This window comes from Macrotis lagotis, chromosome X, assembly GCF_037893015.1.
Source record: "Macrotis lagotis isolate mMagLag1 chromosome X, bilby.v1.9.chrom.fasta, whole genome shotgun sequence".
NCBI lineage: Eukaryota > Metazoa > Chordata > Mammalia > Peramelemorphia > Peramelidae > Macrotis > Macrotis lagotis.
Window position 1 is genome coordinate 689,677,435 of NC_133666.1, and position 22,936 is coordinate 689,700,370.

General features: G+C 47.7%; 2 protein-coding genes across 4 annotated transcripts; one reads left to right on the forward strand and one right to left on the reverse strand.

Annotated features, from left to right (window-relative positions):
- Positions 1-3,713: 3,713 nt before the first annotated feature.
- On the reverse strand, positions 3,714-21,728 carry XBP1 (X-box binding protein 1). 3 transcript variants are annotated; one of them, XM_074206238.1, is made up of 5 exons: positions 7,106-7,374; positions 6,590-6,686; positions 5,306-5,451; positions 4,972-5,074; positions 3,714-4,733 (listed from the first exon to the last, which is right to left on the reverse strand). In XM_074206238.1, the coding sequence occupies exons 1-5, from the start codon at positions 7,357-7,359 to the stop codon at positions 4,170-4,172; spliced, it is 1,164 nt and encodes a 387-aa protein (XP_074062339.1). In that variant the 5' UTR covers positions 7,360-7,374; the 3' UTR covers positions 3,714-4,169. The 3 variants fall into 3 exon arrangements, with proteins under 3 accessions (XP_074062339.1, XP_074062338.1, XP_074062336.1); XM_074206237.1 differs by lacking the exon at positions 7,106-7,374 and adding an exon at positions 21,580-21,728 and having other exon boundaries at positions 4,464-4,733; positions 4,972-5,117; positions 5,323-5,451; XM_074206235.1 differs by having other exon boundaries at positions 4,464-4,733; positions 4,972-5,117; positions 5,323-5,451; positions 7,106-7,419.
- On the forward strand, positions 7,584-12,186 carry LOC141496985 (uncharacterized). Its single transcript, XM_074199564.1, has 4 exons — positions 7,584-7,726; positions 7,778-8,370; positions 8,529-8,700; positions 11,367-12,186. Exons 1-4 carry the CDS (start codon positions 7,584-7,586, stop codon positions 11,380-11,382), a joined length of 924 nt encoding a protein of 307 aa, XP_074055665.1. The 3' UTR covers positions 11,383-12,186.
- Positions 21,729-22,936: the final 1,208 nt, after the last annotated feature.

A 22,936-nucleotide genomic window follows, 5' to 3' on the forward strand; every position in this document is an offset into this window, starting at 1 on the left:
AAGAATGTCAGCCTTGAGGTCAGGACTGGTGGTCTGGGAGGGGCTGCCACTTCTTGGACCAGGGCCCCTGTGCCCCTGCCTCTTGTGGCAGGTGGTCAGCAGATGGTGGGCCCCTTATCCTCTGTAAAGTGCCCTCAATGGCAGCAGGCTCAGGGTTTGATGGGCTGTCCTCATCAGAGTCTGAGGGAGATGATGCTCCCTCCCATCTCTCCCTTGGGGTTGCCCTGTCGCCTCAGCTAAGTTGGCCTGTCTGCTTAGGTTGTCATTTGGAAGGGGAGATTGGCCCTTTTTCCACCTTTCCTCATTTCTTAGCTCTAGGCAAATAACTGACCCCTCTCTGCCTCAGTTGTCTCATCTGTAAAAGGATTGTAACAGCATCTCCCTTTCAGGATTGTTATGAGGATCCAGGGAGATGATATTTGTAATATGCTTAGTGGGGGAGGGTCTCCGAGAAAGGAAGCCTCCTTTGGTATTTGAGTAACTATCTGGGATGGGACTCGGTCATTTTCTGTGACCTGAATTCTATTGCGTAGTCAACCTGAATGAACCCCTTCTCAGAATCATGTTTAAAGGAGAATTTCAAAAGAAGACACTTAACACTTACACATTTTTTGAAAATCAGTGTGAGTCGTACAGGGCCCAGATTAGGAGACCTTGCCCTCAGAACCCATGGTGGTGCAAGGTTTGTGATAGGTCCGGGCACTAGGGGGCAGCCTAGTCGCTTTCTGGGGAGGACGATGCAAAAGTTAACAGGGTTCTAACTCCGGAGGAGGAGCCAGACCTACCTGGAGATGGAATATCACACCCTAACTCCATCATTCCTGAGATGAAACAGACCCCCAAGGCCACAGGATAAGGCCTGGCCTCAGCCTACTCTTTCACCTTCCTTCATCCCATGTTCTAGGCAAAGTAGTTCCCCCTTGGGACCTGGTCATTCTTGGGCTCTTGGAGGCCTTCATCCGTCCCTCCTCAGCTCAGCCTCAGTTGCTTAACTCTGCTGCTAGCTCATTCTCTTTCCCAGTCTCCTTGGTGATATTTGCTGCTTCCTGAAATTATATATTTCCCAGGAGAAGGCACATTTATTGAGGGGCAGACAACCTTTCATTTTTGTCATCATTGAGTAGCTAGGTGGTGCAACGGATAGATGGACTTGGAGTCCGAAAGCTGAGTTCAAATCCATTCCTTAAACACTTCCTGGCTTTGTGGCCTGACCAAGTCACTTCATCTCTCCTCCCTGCAGCAGACCAGAAGGATGGTTATCCAACCTAACCCTGCCAGGGAGGGGGAAGCCCAAGCCCACCACCTCCCAGGTAGCCCCATTGCTATCAATTTCTTTGACTCTCCTATCCACAACTCTTCTCTGAAAGCTGTGATGGCACCGTCCCCACTTACGAGCCATCCCAGATTCTCTCCAAATTAAAAACTCATTAGGAAGCCCCTCACTTAAGGGGAGGAAAAAACCTCCAGTAGTTCTCTATCTCTGCTAATTAGTATAACAAGCATTTTGAATAGATGAATAAACTGATTGTAATGTTCAATTTGAATCTGGCCTATTTCTATTTCAAACAGGCCTCGAAATAACCAGGTGTCCTAACGCTAAACCTTTAGCGACAAATTCTTAGTAAAATATTGATTCTCACCCACCTGGGCAGGAACCAAAACTCATGGTGTGATCTGTGATGGTCTGAAATGGGTCTCCCTGGAGTTATTCTTGTGTATAAGGCCCATGGCCCAGCTTCACAGCTGCAGTTTCAAAAAGTAAATTGGGCCTGTGGTGGTATCATTTCTTTTTGAAAGTTGGCTCAAAAATCACGTCATCTCCATATTTTTTTCCCTAATGGGGGTGTTGCCAGCATTGAAACCCAGGATTTCAAAGAAATATCTGAAACCCCATTATCCCATTTTTGTCACTGTGAGAAAGCAGCCTCAACCTCTCCTATTTTTGGCAAATGCAATGGAATTTTGGAGTCCCAAATTTCAGATGCAATTGAATTTGGGGCAACACTTCCTGGGCCTCAGTTGGAAGTGGCCACTTGTTTTACCTTGAAACCACCTTAATTTCAGTTCCTTGTGTAGTCTTTTAAACAAAAGTGCCCATGAGGCAGGCTACATTAAAAATAGTTATTTTCCTCTTTGATTAAGGTTTCTCTCGGGGTTTTGATGATGAGTCATTTTTCAGTCATGTCTGATTCTTTGTGACCCCGTTTTGGTGTTTTCTTGGCAAAGATACTGGAGTGGTTTGTCATTTCCTTCTCCAGCTCTTTTTTTTTAACAGATGAAGAAACTGAGGCAAACAGGGTTAAGTGACTTGACCAGGGTCACACAAAATGTCTGAGGCTGGATTTGAAGATGCATCTTGCTGACTTCAGATCTAGCACTCTATCTGTATCAACTAGCTGCTCCAGAACAAAACTTAGAACCCTAAAATTTGAAAAGAAAAATGTGATTTCCTAAGAATAGCTGTATTTACCCCTCCTTCTGAAAGCTCTTTGAAATATTTATTCAAATCATATTTAGACTCTCCTTAGAGAACTACAGACTCATTTCTAGATTGTAGATTTCGGTCTCTGATTTGCAGCTGGGAGGTACCAACCTTCTCTTTTTTAGATGAAGGGACTTGCCCAGGGACTCCAGTAATGATGCCACCTTCTCATACCAGAGCTTTTGGTTGAGTAAAAAGTAGTTTTAAATAAATTAACTTAGAACTCCATGGCTGCCAGTCTTGAAGAATGGTCCAGTATGTGTTTAAGTTGATATTAATAAGATAGAGAAGTTCTAGAACATAGGGAAGGCCACCTCTTTTATCTGACCTCTCCTCAGTCGTCATAGGCTATCTCCCTTCAGAGCTATTTGGCTCCTGCTTCTCCATACTACAGTGCTTGGTGATGAGATCCCCAGAAACTCCCTCTCTACCCCATTTCACTATTGCCATTGAGGCTGCCATCTTTAGACACATCCAGGTCCCCAACTATGGCATCATCTTTGGCTGTCCCTAAAGGGTCCCATCTTCCTAGCACATCTTCTGTGTCCTGATCTGTCCACTCACACACAGGCTCTTAATAAAGACTGACTGGTTCAGGCCCCTCGTTGCTCTAGGCCTGGGCTGATACTGCCTCCCCACTCAGCTGACCTGGGCCCCCCTTCTCGAATCAGATGTAAGGCTCTGACAGATACTTGATTATGCTATTCCCATTTCTTCAGCCTGTGGCCTATCCCATCCCTGCCTGCCTTGAGATTGTACCTTCTGCCTTTTCCCCCACTTATTCTACATGTTTTGTCTATGTGTGTACACATAATTCCCCCCCCCCCCCCCCCATGGGAAGCCCTGTATTCCCACAACGCCCAGAGCACCAAACAGTCAATATTTAGTTACTTGTCAGGAGATAAGGAGTTAACAGTCAGGAAGCAGGGCAGCTAGGTGGCGCAGTTGGATAGAGCACGGGCCCTGGAGTCAGGAGGATCTGAGTTCAAATCCAGACTCAGACACTTATTACCTAGCTGTGTGGCCTTGGGCAAGTCAGGAAGCCCTGATCCCCCTTATCCTCTGACAGAGTGGACAGACCTTGGGCAAGCTCCTTTAAAGCCTGACTGACTCGGGGCTTTCTACACCAGTGAGACAGCCCCAACCACAAGGAATCCTTAGCAAAGGCAGTTTTTCCTCAAGGGCCAGACTGTCCAGGAACCCGGCCTGCTGGGAAGTATCAGACAGAGAGTTGCATTGCACGTTTTAATTGCACGGGTAGTTTTAAATAATAAAATGGAGAAAGCGCCTCCCCAAAGCCAAGCTCACATGAAGGAGTTCGTATCATTAAGCATTTACACAGTAAATTTCTCTAACTTTACAAAAGATTTCTTCTAATGTTCACATTATCCAACTGTACACAATGGGAACGCTAACCCCTCCGCCAGGTATTTTCTCAGCGTATCCAAGAAAACTAAAGGACTTGACTAATAGAGGCAAAATGTAGCAAAATAGGAAGGGGAGAACAAAGTAAAGGGCTCAGACCCTAACTTCCTATCTTCCTCAGGTGACAAAGCGAGTCCAGTGAGTTAGCCGAGGCCAGCACTGGGGGTGCTCCAGCAAAGCCTGGCCCAAGAGGGGAAGCCCTCGAGGGAATGCCCCCCCCCGGGGGGGCCTTCAGACTGGACAACAAGTGAACAATACTATTTTAGACACTGATCAACTGGGGAAAGAGTTCATTGGCAAAAGTGTCCTCCCAGGAGGGGCCTGTGCCCAGGGGGGAGGACATATCACTGAAAGGGGAGGGTGAGCCCTCGTAGCCAGAGTCACTACACGCCTCCAGCAGGCAGGGAGAGGACTTGAGGCAGTGACTGGAGGAGAGCAGGTTCTCCATGCCCAGCTCCGGGATCAGGTCATTCTCGGGCAGTTCTTCTTTCACAGACACAGTGAGCGGCTCAGGGGGGTCTTGCTTCAAAGACGGGCTAAGGGGGGGGGCTTCCTCGATTTTCACTACCACGCTGCCTTGACCATCTGTTTCCGAGGGAATCTCCAAGATGAGCGGCTTGGTGTACACGTGGTCAAACCGTATCAGTTCATTAATGGCTTCCAGCTTGGCTGATGGGGGCCCCACCAAAGGAGAGGGGGAGGCTGGTAAGGAGGTGGGCTCTTCTGCTCCCACCTCTTTGAACTCCTCCAGGCAGTATTCTGTGCTGACATATCTGAAGAACATGTCTGGGTCCAGGTTGTCCAGAATGCCCAACAAGATATCTGACTGTAAGAGACAAGATGGTTAGTGGTACCTCCGAGGAGAGTCCAAGTGCCCATAACTCCATAGAGAGGGAAGGGATGTGCCAGTCTCTGCTCCTGGAGAGATACTGTAGATTATACTGGAGTCAGGAAGAGACTGCACCGTGTGTGTGTGTGTGTGTGTGTGTGTGTGTGTGTGTGTGTGTGTATGTAGGGAAGGGGGTGTATGTGCACCAGTTGCTTAGGGGCCAGCCCATCCTTACCTCAGAGTCTGAAGAATCAGCAGAGTCAGTGCCCCCGGGGCAGTGTCCGGGCACGGTGACAACTGGGCCTGCACCTGCTGCAGAGGTGCACGTAGTCTGAGTGCTGCGGACTCAGCAGACCCGGTCACCAGCCGGCCATCGCTCACCTGGGAAGGAGACAGGAGGGGGCAGCCCTTCAACACCAGGGAGCAAGGGTCCACCTGGGGGGCCCCTGCCTGTTGCTCAGGGGTGCTTTGGACCAGGATCCCTTCTTGAGAACTCTCTCCCCCTAACTTTGTGTCCAAGGTCCTGAATTGACACTGACCATCACTCAGAACGGTGGCGGTTCTGTTACTTACAGACCCTTGTTACCTTGGACTCTGATTCCTCCTCGGTTCCTAGGGCATCCATCCCCAAGCGCTGTCTTAACTCTTGATTTTCAATCACCAGGCCATGGGTTCTCTCACGCAAAAGCTGATTTTCAATCAAAAGTTTCTGATTCTGGAAAAGAAAGGAACATCTAATTTGAGACTGCCAGACGACCTAGAACCCTAGCTCAGAGAAACTGGCATATCTGGCCTCAGAGGGAATGTTTTTCTCTCTTTGGAGAATATTACTGCATAAATAATGGACATTTTGAGTCAAGTGTGCAGGATTATTTTTGAAAGCCTCCGGGAGGCCTAAGGGAGATTCCAAAGAGGTCCTGGTGAGAAAAAAATTCCAAGTCCAAAGGACCCTCACTCTAATTCTAGGTACTGACTGTCCGTAAGTGACACACTCAGGGCTTCACATGGCACAGCCACGGTGAAAAGAAAACAGTGGGCCTGAGTTTCTGAGGGAAAGCTCATGGCAAGAAGCCAATTAACTTTTTTTTTTTAGGCTTTTGCACGGCAAATGGGGTTAAGTGTCTTACCCAAGGCCACACAGCTAGGTCATTATTAAGTGTCTGAAACCGGATTTGAACCCAGGTACTCCTGACTCCAGGACTGGTGCTTTATCCACTGTGCCACCTAGCTGCCCCCCAATTAACTCTTAAAAAAAGTTAGGAGGCATGCATGCATCAAGAGTCTTTACACTGGCTGGCAGTCATTTTGAAGACTGGATACCACCAAAGATGAAGAAGTGCAACATTTCTCAGAGGGCTTCTGCTCGGATCCGCCCACCAGGGTCTAGGTGAGGCCTTGGATCTTGAAGCTGATGCCTCGACTACCCCTGGGGCCTGCTCCATGAATCACTCACAGGGACTGTCCCATCCCGGAAGTCTCAGCTGCCTACTTCACCCCTGGGGAGACTGGGTTTTGCCCAGTGGAATGTTTGGGAGGCTGGTGTGGGCCTTCACAACTTTGGGCACAGGGCAGAGGGTAGAACAGTAAAACAGTAATGCTTTACTAGAATTCAACGAAACCACTGTCAGTCATCAGCATCACAGCTGTGTCCCCTCATCTTGGCACCTGGCGTAATGGCACTGCACGGTGCACGCAGGCACACACACAAACACGCACACACACCAACTAAACTCAATGTGCTTCAAGGGGACTGGCTCAGTTAACATCGTGCAAGTGAGCGTGTAGGAGAGCAGGGGCCGCGGTGGGCAGGTCCGGGTGGCCGAAGGGCCCGGGCTCCTGGGGCGCAGCCTCACCTCCTCCTCCAGGTCCACCACCTGCTGCTCCAGCTCACTCATTCGGGCCTTCTTCCTATCCCGGGCCGTCTGGGCCGCGACTCTGTTTTTCAGTTTCCTGGGGATGAAAAAACGGGCCTTTACCCCCCGGAGCTCACTGTCCACGGCTCCAATCCTGGCGCCAGGTTTTCAGGCCCCTTCCCCCAAATCGGCCGCCGCTGCCCGCTGGCCCCCCGGGCCTCGGGGCGCTCTCCCAGTGTGGCCTCACTCAGGGCTTCCGAGACCCCTCCCTCCCCCGCCCCGGGGGCCGGGGCCGGGGCCGGGGCGGCCCCCACACGGGGCAGATGGGCCCGGCCCAGCGGGGCAGCGCCGAGCCAGGGGAGGTGGCGGGTGGCCGGGCGGCCCCGAGGCGGAGGGAGTGAGCAGCCTGGGGGCCCTCCGGGGGCCTGCGGGCACCGCCCGGGCGCTGCGTGCCACCCCGCCTGGCCCCCAGCCCGGCCCCGCCCCGCCACGCTGGCCCGGCCCGGCCGGCCTCACCTGCGCAGCGCCTTCTCCTCCGGGCTCAGGTGCGTGAGGCGCTGCCGCTTGCGGGCCGGGCTCTGGCCGGAGCCGGGGGCCGGGGCCGGGGCCGGGGCCGGGGCCGGGGCCGGGGCGGCGCCCGGGGCCTCCACCAGGGGCAGCGCGCGGGTGGGCGCGGGGGGGACCCCGGCTCCGGGCCCCGGAGTCTTGCCGGATGCCAGGAGCAGCAGCTTGGGCGCGGCCGGGCCCGGGGCCTGCGCCACCACCACCATGGCCGTGCGGGGCTGCGCGCGCCTGCGGGCCGAGGGAGCGGAGCCGGAGCCTGGGCCTGGGGCTGGGCCTGGTCCTGGTCCTGGTCCTGGGCCTGGTCCTGGGGCTGGGCCTGGTCCTGCGCGCCGGCCCGTCCCCGCCGCCGCCGCCGCCGCTCCGACTGCCGCTCCGCCGCGCCCGCCCGCCCGTATAACCGGCGTGGCCGCCTCCCATTGGCTCCGCCGCGATGACGCGCGCCTCCTCCCGCCGCCGATTGGCTCCTCGTGGCGCGGGGGCGGGAGGAAGGGGCGGGAGGCGGAGCCCGGCGCTGTCAGCCGGGGGAGAGCGCCGCGGCCGCGCGCGCGGGGAGCGGGGGGAGAGCGCGCCCACGTGACACCAGTGGGGAAACTGAGGCCCCGAGAGGGACCCCTGGGGTCCGAGCCCTCTCCTGGGACCGACGCGGGCCGAGACCCCCGCGGGGCGCGCTGCCCTCCTCCGGCGCCTCGGACAGAGCCCGGGGTCCCCCAGCGCCCCCGTGGCTCGGTCAGGCGGGGGGGCAGGGGTCGCCCCGCGGGGACACTCACACGATGGGGGGCTGCAGGCCCCGCTCTGCTCCCCGGGGACCAGGGGCCCGGGCCGCTGTGGAGGACGACCGCCGGCTGTCAGAGGCGGGGGGCCCCACTGCGCCCCCACACACCGACCCCTCCCACAGCCCCTGCCCGTGCCCGCGTGGGGACCCGCATGGGCAAGCAGAGGGGGAGGACACGGTGACGCTGCCCCCCCGTCAGAGGCCCACGCGTGCCCTTCATTCCTCACGGCATGCCCCGGTCACCCGGGTGACTTCCATGTTTCCAGGGAGATGAGCTGCCCATCAGCCCGGCGGGTGGCACCGGCTTGGGAGCTGGGGAGGGGGCTCGGCCTCCAGAGGAGCCCAGCTCGTGGGCCCTCCTCGGCCTCCCGCAGCCCCGGGGGGCTCCCTCGCCAGGGCGGCCGTGAGGCTGCAGCGCGATACACAAGGCTGATCAGAGGTACAGGTATGTCAGGGCCCAGGGATGTCAACTGTTGGGGGGCAGGGGGTTCAGCCCGCCAGCCAAGGGCACATGGGGCTGCCCAGCCCGTTCCCACAGCTTGATTACATTGATTACTCTGCTCATGGGGAGAAGGGCTGGTAGCCATGAATATTCGGCTTCAGGTGTAGTCAGCCCCTGGACAACGTGGCCCAGGAGAGCCAAAAGGTTGGCCCGACACCCTCGGGTCCAGAGGAAGGCCCCTGACCTACATGATCCTCCTATGGAAAATTGCAGGGGTTTTAGGATATCTGCGATGGAGGATCCCATCTGCAGCCAAGGAGAGAATTGTGGCACGTAAGCAAAGACTGAAGACCATTACCTTTAATTAAAAAAAAGTTATGTATTATGTAATTTTGCTATCTCATATTTTTTTCTCTAAGATTATGATTTTTCTCTCAACATACTCCATGTTGAGCAATGAATAGCATGGAAACAATGTGAAGACTATCAGACCACCTTCTGGGGGTGGGGGTGGGGGAGGGAAGCGAGGTAGGGGAGAAAATTGTAAAATTCAAAAAAACTCAAAAAAATAGAAAGCTGAAGGGAAGACACAGATGGACAAGAGACATGGATAAATGAGGGTCTGCCAAGGAGGAAGACCCCCCCCCATATAGTAGGTCTCCCTTGAAGAAGATGAAAAGAAATATATATGGCCCACCAGTCAAAGGGCAGACACAGAGGGTCAGAAGGAGCCCAGAAGAGGCAGCCGGGGCCGGGTGAGAGGACCTATCTGTCTTGTTGGGGAGAGGAGGACATAGTAGATCTCCCTCAAGAAAGATCAAAGGGAAGATATAGATGGGCAAGAGGTGTGGATGGGTGAGGCTCTCCCTGCCTTGTTGGAGGAAGACCCCACTCCCCCCTCTTGAGGAGGATCAAAGGGAAGACACAGATGGCTAGAAGTAACCCAGAATAGTCAGATGGGATTGGCTGAGACCTGTCTGCCGAGGAGACCCTGGCCACATTATCTCACATGCCTTAGCCCACTATTTGCTATAGCCTCTAATCTTCTGGCTGTTTAAAGGGACAGTGCTTCATTTCCCCATCTCCGCGGGCCTCCCAAACTCAATAATATTTCAGCCTTTCCCCAATTAATAGATCTCTTATCACCTTCTAAGTAGAACTAGTTTTCCATTTGTTTCTTTTGGCTACAAGCATCCTCAGCTTCCAGGAAAAGGGAATGAGGTTTCTAAACACATTGGAATTTTACACATCCCCATGGTTTGGGAGGGTTAAAAGCCCTACTAACCCAAAGCCAATAATCTATTATAATGACAGAGGAAGGAATAAGGTTTAAGGCTCCTTGGGTTCCATTCAATGAATTTCAATTTTTTTTTTTCCTAGGAGAGCAGCATCAGAAAAGGGGACTATGGGAGCTGGGTTGGGTGTTCCTTGCTGCTCAGTATTCCCTCTTGTTTCTAAGCATCGAAATAGACCTAGACCATAGAAGTGGATGTTCCTGGAGATGGCTTTCGGTGGATTTGGGGGAAGGGGGTGGTATGGAGGTGAAATTCAGAATAAGACAGACTGACATCAACAGCAACTCCCTGAACCTAGGGATGCTCTCAGGCATCAGCATTTGGCTATGCTCCCTCTCCATGAATGCCCCATTCTCCCAGCCTTGAAAAGTGCTTTGATAGAGGAATAAATATTTCTAGATTCTCTTCCCTACCAATCCCCCAAAATGGAGGCTTTAGACCAGGTGGTCTCTTAGATGTCTTGAACTCTCATTCTGTGATCTGGACTTAAGGACTGTGTTTGAGATCATAGGCTAAGAGTTAGACCCCAGAGGCAAGTCAGTGTTCCATTTGGACAGGGCCTCCTGCCAGTTCCTTGGTACTTTTCATCTAGATCTATGGCTCTCTTGAAGCCTGAAGGCCAATCCATGATTGGCATCTCCATTTGGTGAAGATCCAAGCTTCTGATGTAGCACCAGTCAAGGAACCAGCTGCTGAGAACCTGGTTATTCCTCTGACTTGTAAATGCTAAGAATCTTAAAACTTTTCCCTCCATGGTCTCATGGACAACATTAAGTTTCTTGGCCGCAAGGGAGGTACGTGTCCCAAGCACAGTAACAAATGCTTTTCACAGACTAACTCAGGAGGACCTCCATCTCCAGCTCTGTCACAGAGAACATTCGGAGGAGAAATGGGGCTCTGCCAGAGGAGGGAATGTCTTTGGCTTGTGACATCATTCCAGTCAATTAATATTCTAGGCATAGAGTTTTTAGGCAGCTAAGTGGTACAGTGGCTAGAACTTCAGACATAGAGTCAGGAAGACCTGAGTTCAAATCCAGACTCAGACACTTAACTGTTTGACTCTAGGCAAATTATTTCACATTGTTTGACTCAGTTTCCTCATCTGTAAAAATGAGCTGAAGAAGGAAATGACAAACCATTCTAGTAACTTTGCCAAGAAAACCCCCAATGGGGTCAGAGAGAGTATTGGATAAGAATGAACAACAATGACAGGAATAGTTTATGATGTGGAAAGAGGAACGCAAAATGACACTAGTTTAACTCCTCTATTACCCATTTTATGGAGGAACACATTCATTCCCACATATAGCTCTTAAACCCAATAGCCAAGAAACTGGGCTAGCCACTATATAAATTGACATTTCAGATACCTAGGTTTGAATCCTGGGTATGTGTGAGCCAGATGATCACTCCCCTAACCTCTCTGGGCCTCAATTCCTCATTTTGAAATGAAAGGGTTGGGCTAGCTGTCTCTCACTAAAGTCCCTTTCAGGCCTAAATCTAGAAGCCTATGATCTCAGTGATTTTACTGAAGTAGGAAACTCCTGGTGTGAAAACTCCTTCCACTAATGCAGATTAGCTATAATCGAGACTCGAGGAACTACCTGGGGTCCTGGGAAATTTAAGCAGTCATGATGATGGGATATGTCAAAAACTAAACCTGAACCTTGTCATTTCTTTATTCTTATAATGCCTTTCCAAAAGACTAATAGGTAGCTAGGAAATCCAAGAAAGAAACAAAGAAGAAGGAAGGAGGAGGAGAAGAAGAAAGAGAAGGAGAAGGAGGAGAAAGGAGGAGGAAGAAGGAAGAAGAAGAAGAGATGAATGAGGAATTCTATAACTGGGCAGGATGGGTTGAGGCCCACATGACCATTGGAGGAGCCATGGCAGGGGAGAGAAGAAAAGGACAGGGATTCAGCTTCTGGAGGAAGATTCGGCTTCTGGAGGAAAGGGGATTATCCACACAAGAAACCTTTTCTCCTCATACTTGGGGATTTTCTTCTTGTTTGATCAAAACAAATTTTGCCTGTTCACAAGCTGTGATTTAACTGTGTTGTTCTTGCCCTTCTGAAAGGGCACTTATCTCCTCCCCAAGCTCAAACAGTTTCAGATCCTCTTTCAGAGGCCATTCCAGGGGTCTCAGATAATTCTTGCATCAGATGGTAATTTAAAAAAAAATTGACTGAGTACCCATGATAAGGAACCATTTCTGTAAAACTCAGGGCTCTCGGTTTCAACCCTCGGTTTCAAAAGAAAGCCTTGGTTCCCTTAAGTAAATGTCTTGGGAAGGAGCTATCATTTTACAAAGTTATCAGCAGACACAAATACACATAAGCCCTGTTCATAGATATGAGCAATGGAAACTTGTTCTTTCTTCCAGACTAGAAAGACAGATAATTTAAAAGTGTTCAACTTTGGCATATGAGGAAGGAATGAAATATTAACCAAAAAAACTTCCTGGTAGATAGTGCCTTCTATGTCCTAGGTATTGTGATAAGTTCTGTGGATAGAAAGGCAAAAAGCCCCGCCCCCCCCCCCAAAAAAAAAACCCTAGGCCCTGAATCCAATCCCTGCTCTCAGGGAGCTCACAGACTAATAGCAGGAGAGCGAAAGACAATGTACAAACTATGTACAGGTTAAATTGGATATGATCAGGAGAGAGACAATGCTAACATTGAGGGGGCTAGGTGTTGGTTTCCTGTAGAAGCTGACAATTTAGTGGAGACTAGAAGTCAACCTGGAAAGCCAGGAGGAAGATGTGAGGAGAAAGGGATAACTGCAAGGAAAAGGAGAACAGTGAATGAATGAACAAAGCATTTATTCAGTACTTACTATAGGCAGTTGGGGGGCTCTGTAACGGATCAAGCACCAGGCCTGGAGCCAGAAAGACTCATCTTCCTGAGTTCAAATCTGGCTTGAGACACTAGCTATGTGATCCTGGGCAAGTCACTTCACCCTGTTTGCCTCAGTTTCCTCATCTGGAAAGTAAGCTGAAGAAAGAAATGGCTAACCTCTCCAGTATTTTTGCCAAAAAAAACCCAAATGGGGTCCAGAAGAGTTAGACTTGACTGAAATGACTGAACAATAAAATATGGGCAAAGCACTGGATATACAAATAGATCGATCAGACAGGCTCTTCTCTCTCTCTCTCTCTCTCTCTCTTTTAGGTTTTTGCAAGGCAATGGGGTTAAGTGGGTTGCCCAAGGCCACACAGCTAGGTCATTATGAAGTGTCTGAGGCTGGATTTGAACTCAGGTGCTCCTGACTCCAGGGCTGGTGCTCTATCCACTGCGCCACCTAGCTGCCCCTCAGGCTCTTCTCTCAAGGAACTCACTGGATACCCTTGAAATGAGTGCCCATTGACAAATAAGGGACCTTTTTCTGTAGGTTCTCTGTAACCAATCTAAAGGCTTTTATTAAGCAACCATCATGTACTAATCACTGGGGATACAAAGACAAAGGTAAGACAGTCCTTGCCCTCAAGGTGGTTACATTCTCTCAAGGGAGCCATCATTTGGGTCATAGGTAAGCACAAAATGAGAGAGACAGACAAAGACAGAGAGAGAGATGAAGAGGAGAGAGATTGAGATACAGGAGAAAAGGAAGCCAAGAGAAGGAAGAAGTCACAAGGATCAGAGAAGTAATGAAGAAGTGTTGAGTCCCTGTCTGGACTCATGTTGAGTCCCCTTCTGGATTCCCTCAATCTTCCCCAGGTGAACGTTTTGGAGGGGCAGGAGACAAGGGAGACAAGGATGACAAGGATGACAAGGGAGACAAGGGAGACAAGGGAGACAAGGGAGACAAGGGAGACATGTACTCCATCAAGATCTCCAAGTGCTCTGTTTATTCACCTGAATACAAGTGCTTAAATATCCTTCCCAGACCCTATTCCACTCCCACTCCTGTGGCACTTAGTAAAACATGGCCACCAGGTGATGATAGTTTATAATGCTCCCATACACAACAGTCCCTAACAAAGATTCTTTCCCCCTCCCCTGCCCAGCCCCCCATCTATCACTCCGTTAACCCAGAGATAACAAAGACTGAGGCCCCAAAGCAAAAGATGAAAGGTGGAGACTGGCAGCTACATAGAAGAATAAGCATAATAAGAAAGAGAAGAGAGATAAGAACTCCTCAGTCTCAGAAGTCAAAACAAGGGACACAAAAACACAGAAGTCTCTCAGAGAGAGAGACAAACCAGAGCCTGTCTCCATCCTCTGCTTCTGACATACAAAGACTTAAGAGATAAGGGAGACCAACAATCCCAGAGGATCGAAGAGCACACTGTCAGAGTTGTATCCCAAAGTGGACTTAGCAGCATTCCAAGGCTATGGCTCTTAGTCACATAGGGGTCACACTGGGGAGAGGGTGGTTTGAAAATTATGAGTCAGTGAGTAAGATGTAAATTCTGTCTAACAATAAAGAGTTCTCTTGATTCTAAACTCTGAGATGCTATACTCCATCCTTCTGTGCTCTAGATCCATACATGGGTTCCTTACTGGTAGAGCCTAGTCTTTATTGAGAGAATTTCTTCTCCCATTCTTCAACTCATTGTGTCATCTAATCTGGAGAAAAATGACATCTAGTTTACCTTGAATTTCCTCAAGAGGGGAAAATAGAAGCGTACACAATGTCCAATGTAAATCCAGCTTAGGACAAATATTTATTTCCTACACACACACACACACACACACACACACACACACACACACACACACATATTGCTAAAGGAAGCATTCACAGTGAACATTCATCTAACTCAAAATGGGATTCAGGATTTCTATTTATAACTATGGCTACTCTTTCCTGGAAAGTTTATAATTAGATATCAGCTTAAGGCAGTTTGGAGAATCCCTGAATAGACATTGTTATATTTCACCTTGGTTCTGTACTGTCTAAATAGGTCTCAGTATACATCTTCTGGCAAAACTCATCAAGTTTGGGCCCTTTTTGTTGGTAGAACTCTTCTCCAAAAGGGCTGGAATAGCTTCTGAAGACTTCTCTCACTCTACCAGTCAGCTCCAACCAAAGGGACTCTGGGCTTTCAGACCTCTCAAACTCTTAAAATCACCTCTAAGATTGGACAAAGCAATCTCAGAATCCAAACTCAGTTACCTAAGATCAAAAAAGGGCCATCACAAAAAAGAAGCAGCCTGGAGCTGAGGCTCAGGTTTGCCCAGGTAGTAGAGAGGCCTTAGATATCATACATGCTCAGGCCATATAGAAGCCAGAATATCATTATTTGTCCTTTGTTCTCAAAGAGGACCATTGACGATCTGAAGGAGATGTCTTGACTTGCAAGTGAATTGTATTTGAATGAGGCAAGGCTGTACAGTTATCAGCCTCACTCTCTCCTTCAGGATCATAGGAGTCTAGTGGCAGGACATTGATCAGGATAATTGGTGTTAGCCCAGTGGAAACCAGGGTGATGGATAGAGAAAGCTACCCTACCCCCATCCATTATAGAAAATGGCTCAAAATAGACCTGAAAAGATCATCACCTGACAGATCTGTCAGCCAGTCAATAAATATTTGTTTATTGGTAACAGGCACCGTAGCTCACAATCTGATGGGGGAAACAACAAGAAAACAAAAATGTACAAATAAGCTATAGATAGAATAAATGGGAAATAATTAAGAAAGGGAAGGAACTAGAATTAGGTGTTGGGAAAGGCTTCTCATAGAAGATGAGATTTTTAGTTGGAATTTAAAGGCAACTAGGAACACCAGAAAGCAGAGATGAAGGAGAAGAGGCCCCAGAACAGAACCTTGAGATACATATATAGTTAAAGGGCATGATCTGAAGGCAGAGTCAAGAAAGGAGAGAGAGAAGGAGTGATCAGAGAGGTAGGAGGAGAACTAGGATGGGAAGGATGGAAAAAGAGAGACAGACAGAGGAGAGAGGGAGGCAGAGAAGAGGGCTGGCAGGGTCCCAAATCCTTAGAGAGAAGAGGGGATTAAGGAGGAGTAATCAACAGTGTCACTGAGGGGGTCTTCCTTCCCTTTTAAATGTAAACTGAGTCAACAGCTCTTCCTGCTCTTCAGCCAATAAGGGAACTTCCTCACCAACCAAAGTTCCCAGCGCCTCAATACTAAGTCAGCCACAAGTGGTCAGTCAGGAACTGAAAGTCCAGTTCTGGACATGGTGTGTTCAACTGAAAAAAGTCTTGTAATTCACAGAAAAAGAAACAAAGGACACACAGAATCGGAATGGTTTCCTTAAGAACAAACCAACTTCGTTTCCCCCACTTTTATTTTTACAGTTACTGGACTTATAGGCCAGGGGATATTAGTTAGAGTTAGTCTAGATTTTTAGGAAAGTATTTAACAAAATTCCTTCCTAATGCTCTTCTTGTAGAAAATATGGAGAGATTTGGATCCAGGGGCAGCAAACAAAGGCCTGTGCTAAACCTTGGACTAGTGGTGGGTGGGGAACTGGGTGAATGGCCAGAGTCAAAGAGTGTGACCACATGTTGTGTTGGACAGCTGGGAAGGAGATTTCCAGGGAAGTGCCCCAGGGGGTTGGTCCTGGGCCCTGAGCTTTATTGGTTAAAGGCATCATTGGCATGCAAATTGCATTTGCCAGGGACACAAAATCTGGGAGAGATAGCTAAAGTTTTTGGCTGACTATGTCAAGACACAAAATGAAATTGTTCTACTAGAAAGTCAGATCAAATCTCTCGAGATGACATTTGATAAAAGAATCAACGTAAAATCCTCCACATAGTTGGGCAAATGGATTTGTGATCTCATCCATAAGGATGTCCCCTCCAACCATATTAAGATTGCAACTAGCAAAGAAAAATTGAATAGATACCAAGCCTGCTGTGACCTTGGGCAAGTCATTTGAGCTGTTTGCCTCAGTTTCCTCAACTGTAATATGAAAATAATAATAGAATCTACCTTGAAGGATTATTATGAAGATCAAATTAGTTAATATTTGTAAAGAACTCAGCACCAACCATAACAATAATATAAATATTATCATTATTACTCTTTTTGCCAAAAGCAGTTGTCCTTAATTTAACATTATTATTCTGAATCCTAATGGCATTTCTATCCTGAAGAGAGATATGTTCAGAATGGTATAATTTTCCCAAGCTTGCAAACATTTCCCCAACCTTTAAGCAAGGAAAAGATCTTAATAAGTTACAGTTTGAGGTTAACTCTGTAAGAGCCATGACTCAGCAACTCCCGGGATTCTTCTGGAGTCATCCAGAAGTCCTTCCCTGGATCAATATCTCAAACCTTTGTGAAAAGAAAAGAGAATTCTGCCCTTAGGTAGATCATGTCTCAAACACATCAGGGGCTGGGGGAGGCCCTGATCTTAACTAGATAAGAATTAAGCTTGGTTTCCACCTTTGATCTGGGACCTTCCTTTTGTTCTCCGCTGACTATTATGTATTTTCAAATAAGAAAGTCTGGGAAGGGGTTTAGACTAGAGAAATAGTTTCTGTGGAACTAAAAAAGAGGTTTTTCATATGCTTCCTTACAACATCTACCCTTGCCCATGTTGTACTGGTTTCAACTCTGTATAGCAAGCTGCCTGGTCTTTGCTTCCCCTCCTCCTGCCTCCTTCTGTGGGTTGTCTAGATTGTAAGCTCCCTGAGGGTAGAGACTTTATTTTTGTTAACTGTGTCCCCGGTGTTTAGCACAGTACCATAATACATTTTTATTGGATTAGATTCTTTGGAATTCCTGACGTGTTGTGACTGACCTTGCCTACAACATGCTTTTCCAGTGACTTTCCAGGCAATGCTCATTTTTAATTCCTCGTCCTTGCTCCCACCAGAACCTGGACTCTGATCTTGGGTCCCTAGGCCCTGATGAGATATTTTTCTGCTTTTTAGAACCAGGGCTCTAAATCATGTTCAGGTCATTCCAGACCATGCCATTTGCATTCCAACCCTCCCCATCATTCTTTAACTCTGCCCCTCGCCACCCCCCCCCCCCCCAATGGAACCTTGTGTTCTGTTCCAGGACTCTGATAAATGACTAGTCTGAGCCCCTGGCCAAGCCAGTGAGTATCTGTTAATGACCCACCCTACAATGAGCATTGTGCTAAATTCTGGGGATACAAAGAAAGACAAAAAAAACCCAAACCCAAACCCAGTTATCTCTGTTCTCAGAGAACTCACAGTCTAAGGGGGGCTGCAAACATCTAAGTACAAACAAGGATAAATTGGAGATAATTGCTCAGGAAATGCATTAACATGAATCAGGACCAGGAGAGGTTTCCTGTAGCAGGTGGGACTTGAGGAAAGCCAAGGAAATCAGGAGATGGAGAGGAGAGTGTCTTATTTGCCTGCAAGGCAAGGGGGCCAGGATCACTGGATTGCAGATTATGGGGGGAGGGGGGAACAGGCTAAGGAGAAGAGATCAGATGATAGAGAAGTTTAAGAAGACTGGAAAGGTAGAAAGGGACCATATTATGAAGGACGTTAAATGCCAGATGGAGGGTTTTATATTTTCTTGTTGAGGAATGACCTCTATTTTCTGAAGAAAGGTTTGATAGTTGAGTAAAAGATGGACTGGAGTGGAGTGACTTGAGGTGGGGGGGGTTGGGGTGGGATCAACCAGCAGCTGTTGTAATAATCCAGAAGTAAAAGATGTAGGCCTAGGGGTGGCTAGGTGGCGCAGTGGATGGAGCACCAGCCCTGGACTCAGAAGGACCTGAGTTCAAATCCGACCTCAGACACTTAATGATGACCTAGCTGTGTGACCTTGGGTAAGTCACTTAACTCCATTACCTTACAAAAAAACACCTAAAAAAAAGATGTAGGCCTGTACTAGATAGTATGGGATCAAAGAAGAAATGTTGTTAATCTATATAATCTGGAACTGGGGGGGGGGGACCTTCCTAGAAAAGATCAGGACTCCAGGTTTGGTTTTAGGGGAAATGGATTCAAGCCTAGAGGAGCCTGGCTTATTCTCACTCTCTAGCTCATTATATTCCCACCCCAGAGTACTGAGGAAAATTCTTAAAACCACCTTATGTGGGATTCATGTCTAGGAATCCCCTAAAGGGATTAAAAGGGCCCTGTCTTTGAGTGCCCTATACAAGGGTACTCAATTACCAAATAGTAGACCCAAGTCTAAGTCAACTCTTTATTTTCTCCACCTCAAAAAGAATGTTAAAATGCAACAGAATCACATTGAGCATTAACACAAATTTTGTAAAACATAACCTATAAGCCAATACCCTTCTGGGGCAGTAAAGACCCTAGAAAACTTCCTGGACAGTAATTATGAACTGCCATAACTCGCCAAAAGAAGAATTTCAGTACATTTTTAATAACGTAAAGGGGTTCTGACACCAAGACAATTTTCGAATGCTGCTACAAATAATTTGTGTCATTCTTCCAAGGCAGATCCTAGCATGGAATTGATATCCTCTTCCAAAGAATATTATTTTTGGATAAGTAAAAATGTTTTATTCACCTATCATTACTAATTCCTTCCAAGTGATTCTCTCTGGTGACACCTCCCAGGATATCCTGATATCAAAGTACTGTCGATTGCAAAAGATCCAAAGCAGTGAAAGAGAGATATATGGCAGACCATGGCCGACAAAACTGGACTGCCACCTCTGTTGTAGGTCAGCATCCAGCTGGGGTATCCCAAAAGTCTTAAAACTATAGTTTGGGTGGCCTCAGACACTTCATATTTACCTAGCTGTGTGGCCTTGGGCAAGTCACTTAACCCCATTTGCCCTGCAAAATCCTAAAAAAAAAACCCTATAGCTTAAAATAGCATTAAGACTTTTAGGGCAAGGGCTTCCAGGTAGAGCAGTGGATAGAGCACCAGCCCTGGAGTCAGGAGGACCTGAGTTCAAATGTGGCCTCAGACACTTCATATTTACCTAGCTGTGTGACCTTGGATAAGTCACTTAATTCCATTACCTTGCAAAAAAACAAAAAAAAAATTTACAGCACTCTATCAAGTTTAGCTATTTATTTTCCCTGCTGCAAAAGAGATGGGTAAAACACAACAAATTCCCAATGAGGCTGTTCTAAGGAAGAGGAGTCAAAGACCTCTGAGCCAGGATCTGGGTCATCTTGTGAAAATGTGAAAAAAGCAAAAGGCTCATTGTGGAAGTGGGACAGTAGAGGATGATAATATAGAGATGACCCATTGAGATCTACCCTGAAATGTGGAAAGGATCAAAGCCTAGACTTCTGCTTGTTGGGTGGGACCTCTATGAAGAGTTTCTTGGCTTTGTTTTGAAAGACAGCAACAATAAGCACCCAGACTGGGAAGGTTGAGAATAGCTAAGAAGTACTGAGAAAATACTATGCAATGGTTCTGGAGTTAGAAAACCTGAGTTCAAATTCTGCCTCTCATCCTTTCTTTTTATAAGATCTTAGGCAAATAATTTGAACTCCCTGAGCCTCAGCTTCCTTAACTGTGAAAGGAGGAGGGTGAATTAGACAGTCTTTAAAATTCCTTCTAACTCTAAATCTAAGCCTAATTTAAGGTTTGTGTAACACTTCATCCACTATGATGTTATTAGTCCCATTCTATAGATAAAAATACTGATAGACAAATGCAAAGTGACTTATAGAGTCACACAGTTGGTAAGGGTCATAAAAAGCATTTGAATCCAGGTCTTCCAGAGCCAGATTCAGGGCATGACATAAAGGATGTCATGCCATGACAAGCAAGGAAATTGGATTTAAGTGGTGGGCTATGCTAAGTCACCAATCTTATTTTCTCCTCTAGAGCCTCCCAGTGACCAGATATGAATCAGGAAAGACCCTGGATGTGAGGCAATTAAGGTGAAATGGCTTGCCCAAGGTCACCAAACTAATGCATCAAATGTCTGAGATCACATTTGAACTCAGGTCCTCCTGAAGAGGGTTTACATGGTAGAAAGAATACTCACAACAATGAGGACACAAATTTATTCAAGTATTTTTTTTTTTTTTTTTTTTTTTTTTTAGTTTTTGCTAGGCAGTGGGGTTAAGTGGCTTGCCCAAGGCCACACAGCTGGGTCATTATTGTCACCCAGCCACCCCTCAAGTATTTTTTTAAAGCTCAAAAAGTAAACTTTCTCTACACAGTTCTCAGGGGAAGCCCCAAAATGGAAGCTCTGAAAGTATCCTGGGGAGAGTGAGGAATCAAGGGCAGGGTTCTGAATCTCATTCTACTCATTGAATTGGAATGTCCCAGGCCTCAGCCAAGGTTCTATTTCCAGACTTTTGCTATTAGTCCTCTAGAAATAAAGAAAAAAGAGTAAGTGTTGGAACTGGGGTCAAAGGTCCTAGTTTAAATCCTACCTCTGACACTACCTATGTGACCTTGAACCCTTAATTTCTCTGGACCTCGGAGGGGGTGGGGGTGGGACTTGGGCTAGGTGGACTCTGTTTCCAGTTTTAAATCTGTGTCCTAAAATGAGCTTTGATATTCAGCACAGTCAATCGATTAGGCAACAAACATTTATTTTACACCTATGGCATGTCAAGAATTTTGGGTACCGGGGAGAGGACCAAACCATTTAAAACTGGAAGGGACCTCAGAGGCAGCTCATCCAACACATTCATTGAAATAATTTCTATCATGTGTCTAGCTGTAGTCTGTCTACCAGATAAATTAGAGCTGGAGAAGCTCCTGAGTCCAGATGAGGAAACTAAATTAAGTGGCATGTCCAAGGTCACACCTCTGATCTATGCTCTCAGACTTAGATCTAGAAAGAAACTTAGATACCCTCAAGTTCAGCCCCTTGAGTTTACAGATGAGGAAACTGAGGCAGACAAGGATTATAAAGTGACTTGCCCAGGATCACACAGCTAGTAGGTGTCTGAGGCTGGACTTGAATTCAAGTCTTTCCTGTTGCCAAATTCAGGTCTCCCTCCACCAGCTGCCTAAGTCAATGTCATTTCTCTCAGACAGGGTTACAGAAACTCCTTCTACTTACTTTCTTTGCAAGCTGGCTGATGACTGGTGTGTGAGGAAATCCTGGGGATTTTGAAGGGTGTTCCCGGAAAGAGGCCGGGCTGGGGGAGGGAGACGAGGGAGGATGAGTCTTTCTGAATGTTGGAGTTGCATCATTTCCTGGAGATCTCACTATGTTCTCAGATACTAAGAAATCTCCCACTCGGTTTTCATTGTCCTCAACTGCTGCCAGAGTAGAACAGATCAGGGACGTGGAGGAGGGTGGGACAACAAGAGGAGAAGATTAACTTGGACAGTGTCCAAACTCTCCGTCATCCTTCTATGTCCCTGGCATGGAGCTGTCTGCCCCTCCTCATCCCCAGTGGCTTTGTGGCTTTCTCCAGATTCTTTCAGATGAGAGTGACATCTCATCAGGGTTCCACTGCTTTGGGCCTTTTCAATCTCCCAGCTTCAGAAGGGGGGAAGGGGGCATTGCTTTCCACAGGATGCTTCCTCTTTCCTTCATGGCTGTTGGCCCCTTCATCAGCTTTGGGGGATGGGGAAATTGGCAGGACTGTTTGTTTCCTTCATGTGGCATCTGGGAGGCTTCTAAGTTTCCAAAGGAAACTGCTTTTTATTCTTTGCTATCTTTTCTTTTTCCTTCATTTGCTCTTTATTTCTGCTGCTCAGATGCCACTGGATGAGCTGGCTCTTTGCCAGTCTCCCCCTTCCCCAGTCTGGTGCCACTGGCCCCAGATCTGCACTGAGTTTTTGGTTGTTTGTTTTCTTTTTGCCTGACCTGGCTTGTACAAGAGGTTTCTGAAAACTAACCCCTCTGGATATCCCAGGAGATTTTTCTCTAGGACTGTTGGCTGGCTGGGTTGGGTGTGGTGTTGGGGATGATCTGGGGGCCCTCTGCTCTTAGAAACCTTCCTTTAATTTCCAGTTAAGTCTGGAACTGATAGGGAAAGAGGCAGGCAACCAGACCTCCCGGCTTCTCTCAATTGTTCTTCCCCAAACATCCTGTATTTGCTTTGTTCCAAATGGCCACCTGGAGAAAATGAAAACCAAACCTGGCTAGGGTGAATGACATGGAAAGATTGCTGACAGATGAAGTCTTAGTGACATTATAAACTATACCCCCTCTTTCCCCATACAGGAAAGTGTACAAGAATATAATCTCCTGTAGGGCTGGAATTGGGTTTTGTTATGTTTTGTTTTTTGTATCACCAGAGCCTTTCCCAAGGCCTGACACTTAATTTGACTTCCAGCTCCAACCTCATTAGCTGGGTGAGCATTTCCGAGCCTCAACTTTCTCATCTGCAAATGAGAACCTTCCATAGTTGGACATGAGAACTAACATGGTTCACATAAATGTCATGGGAAAGGAGCTTTGTAAT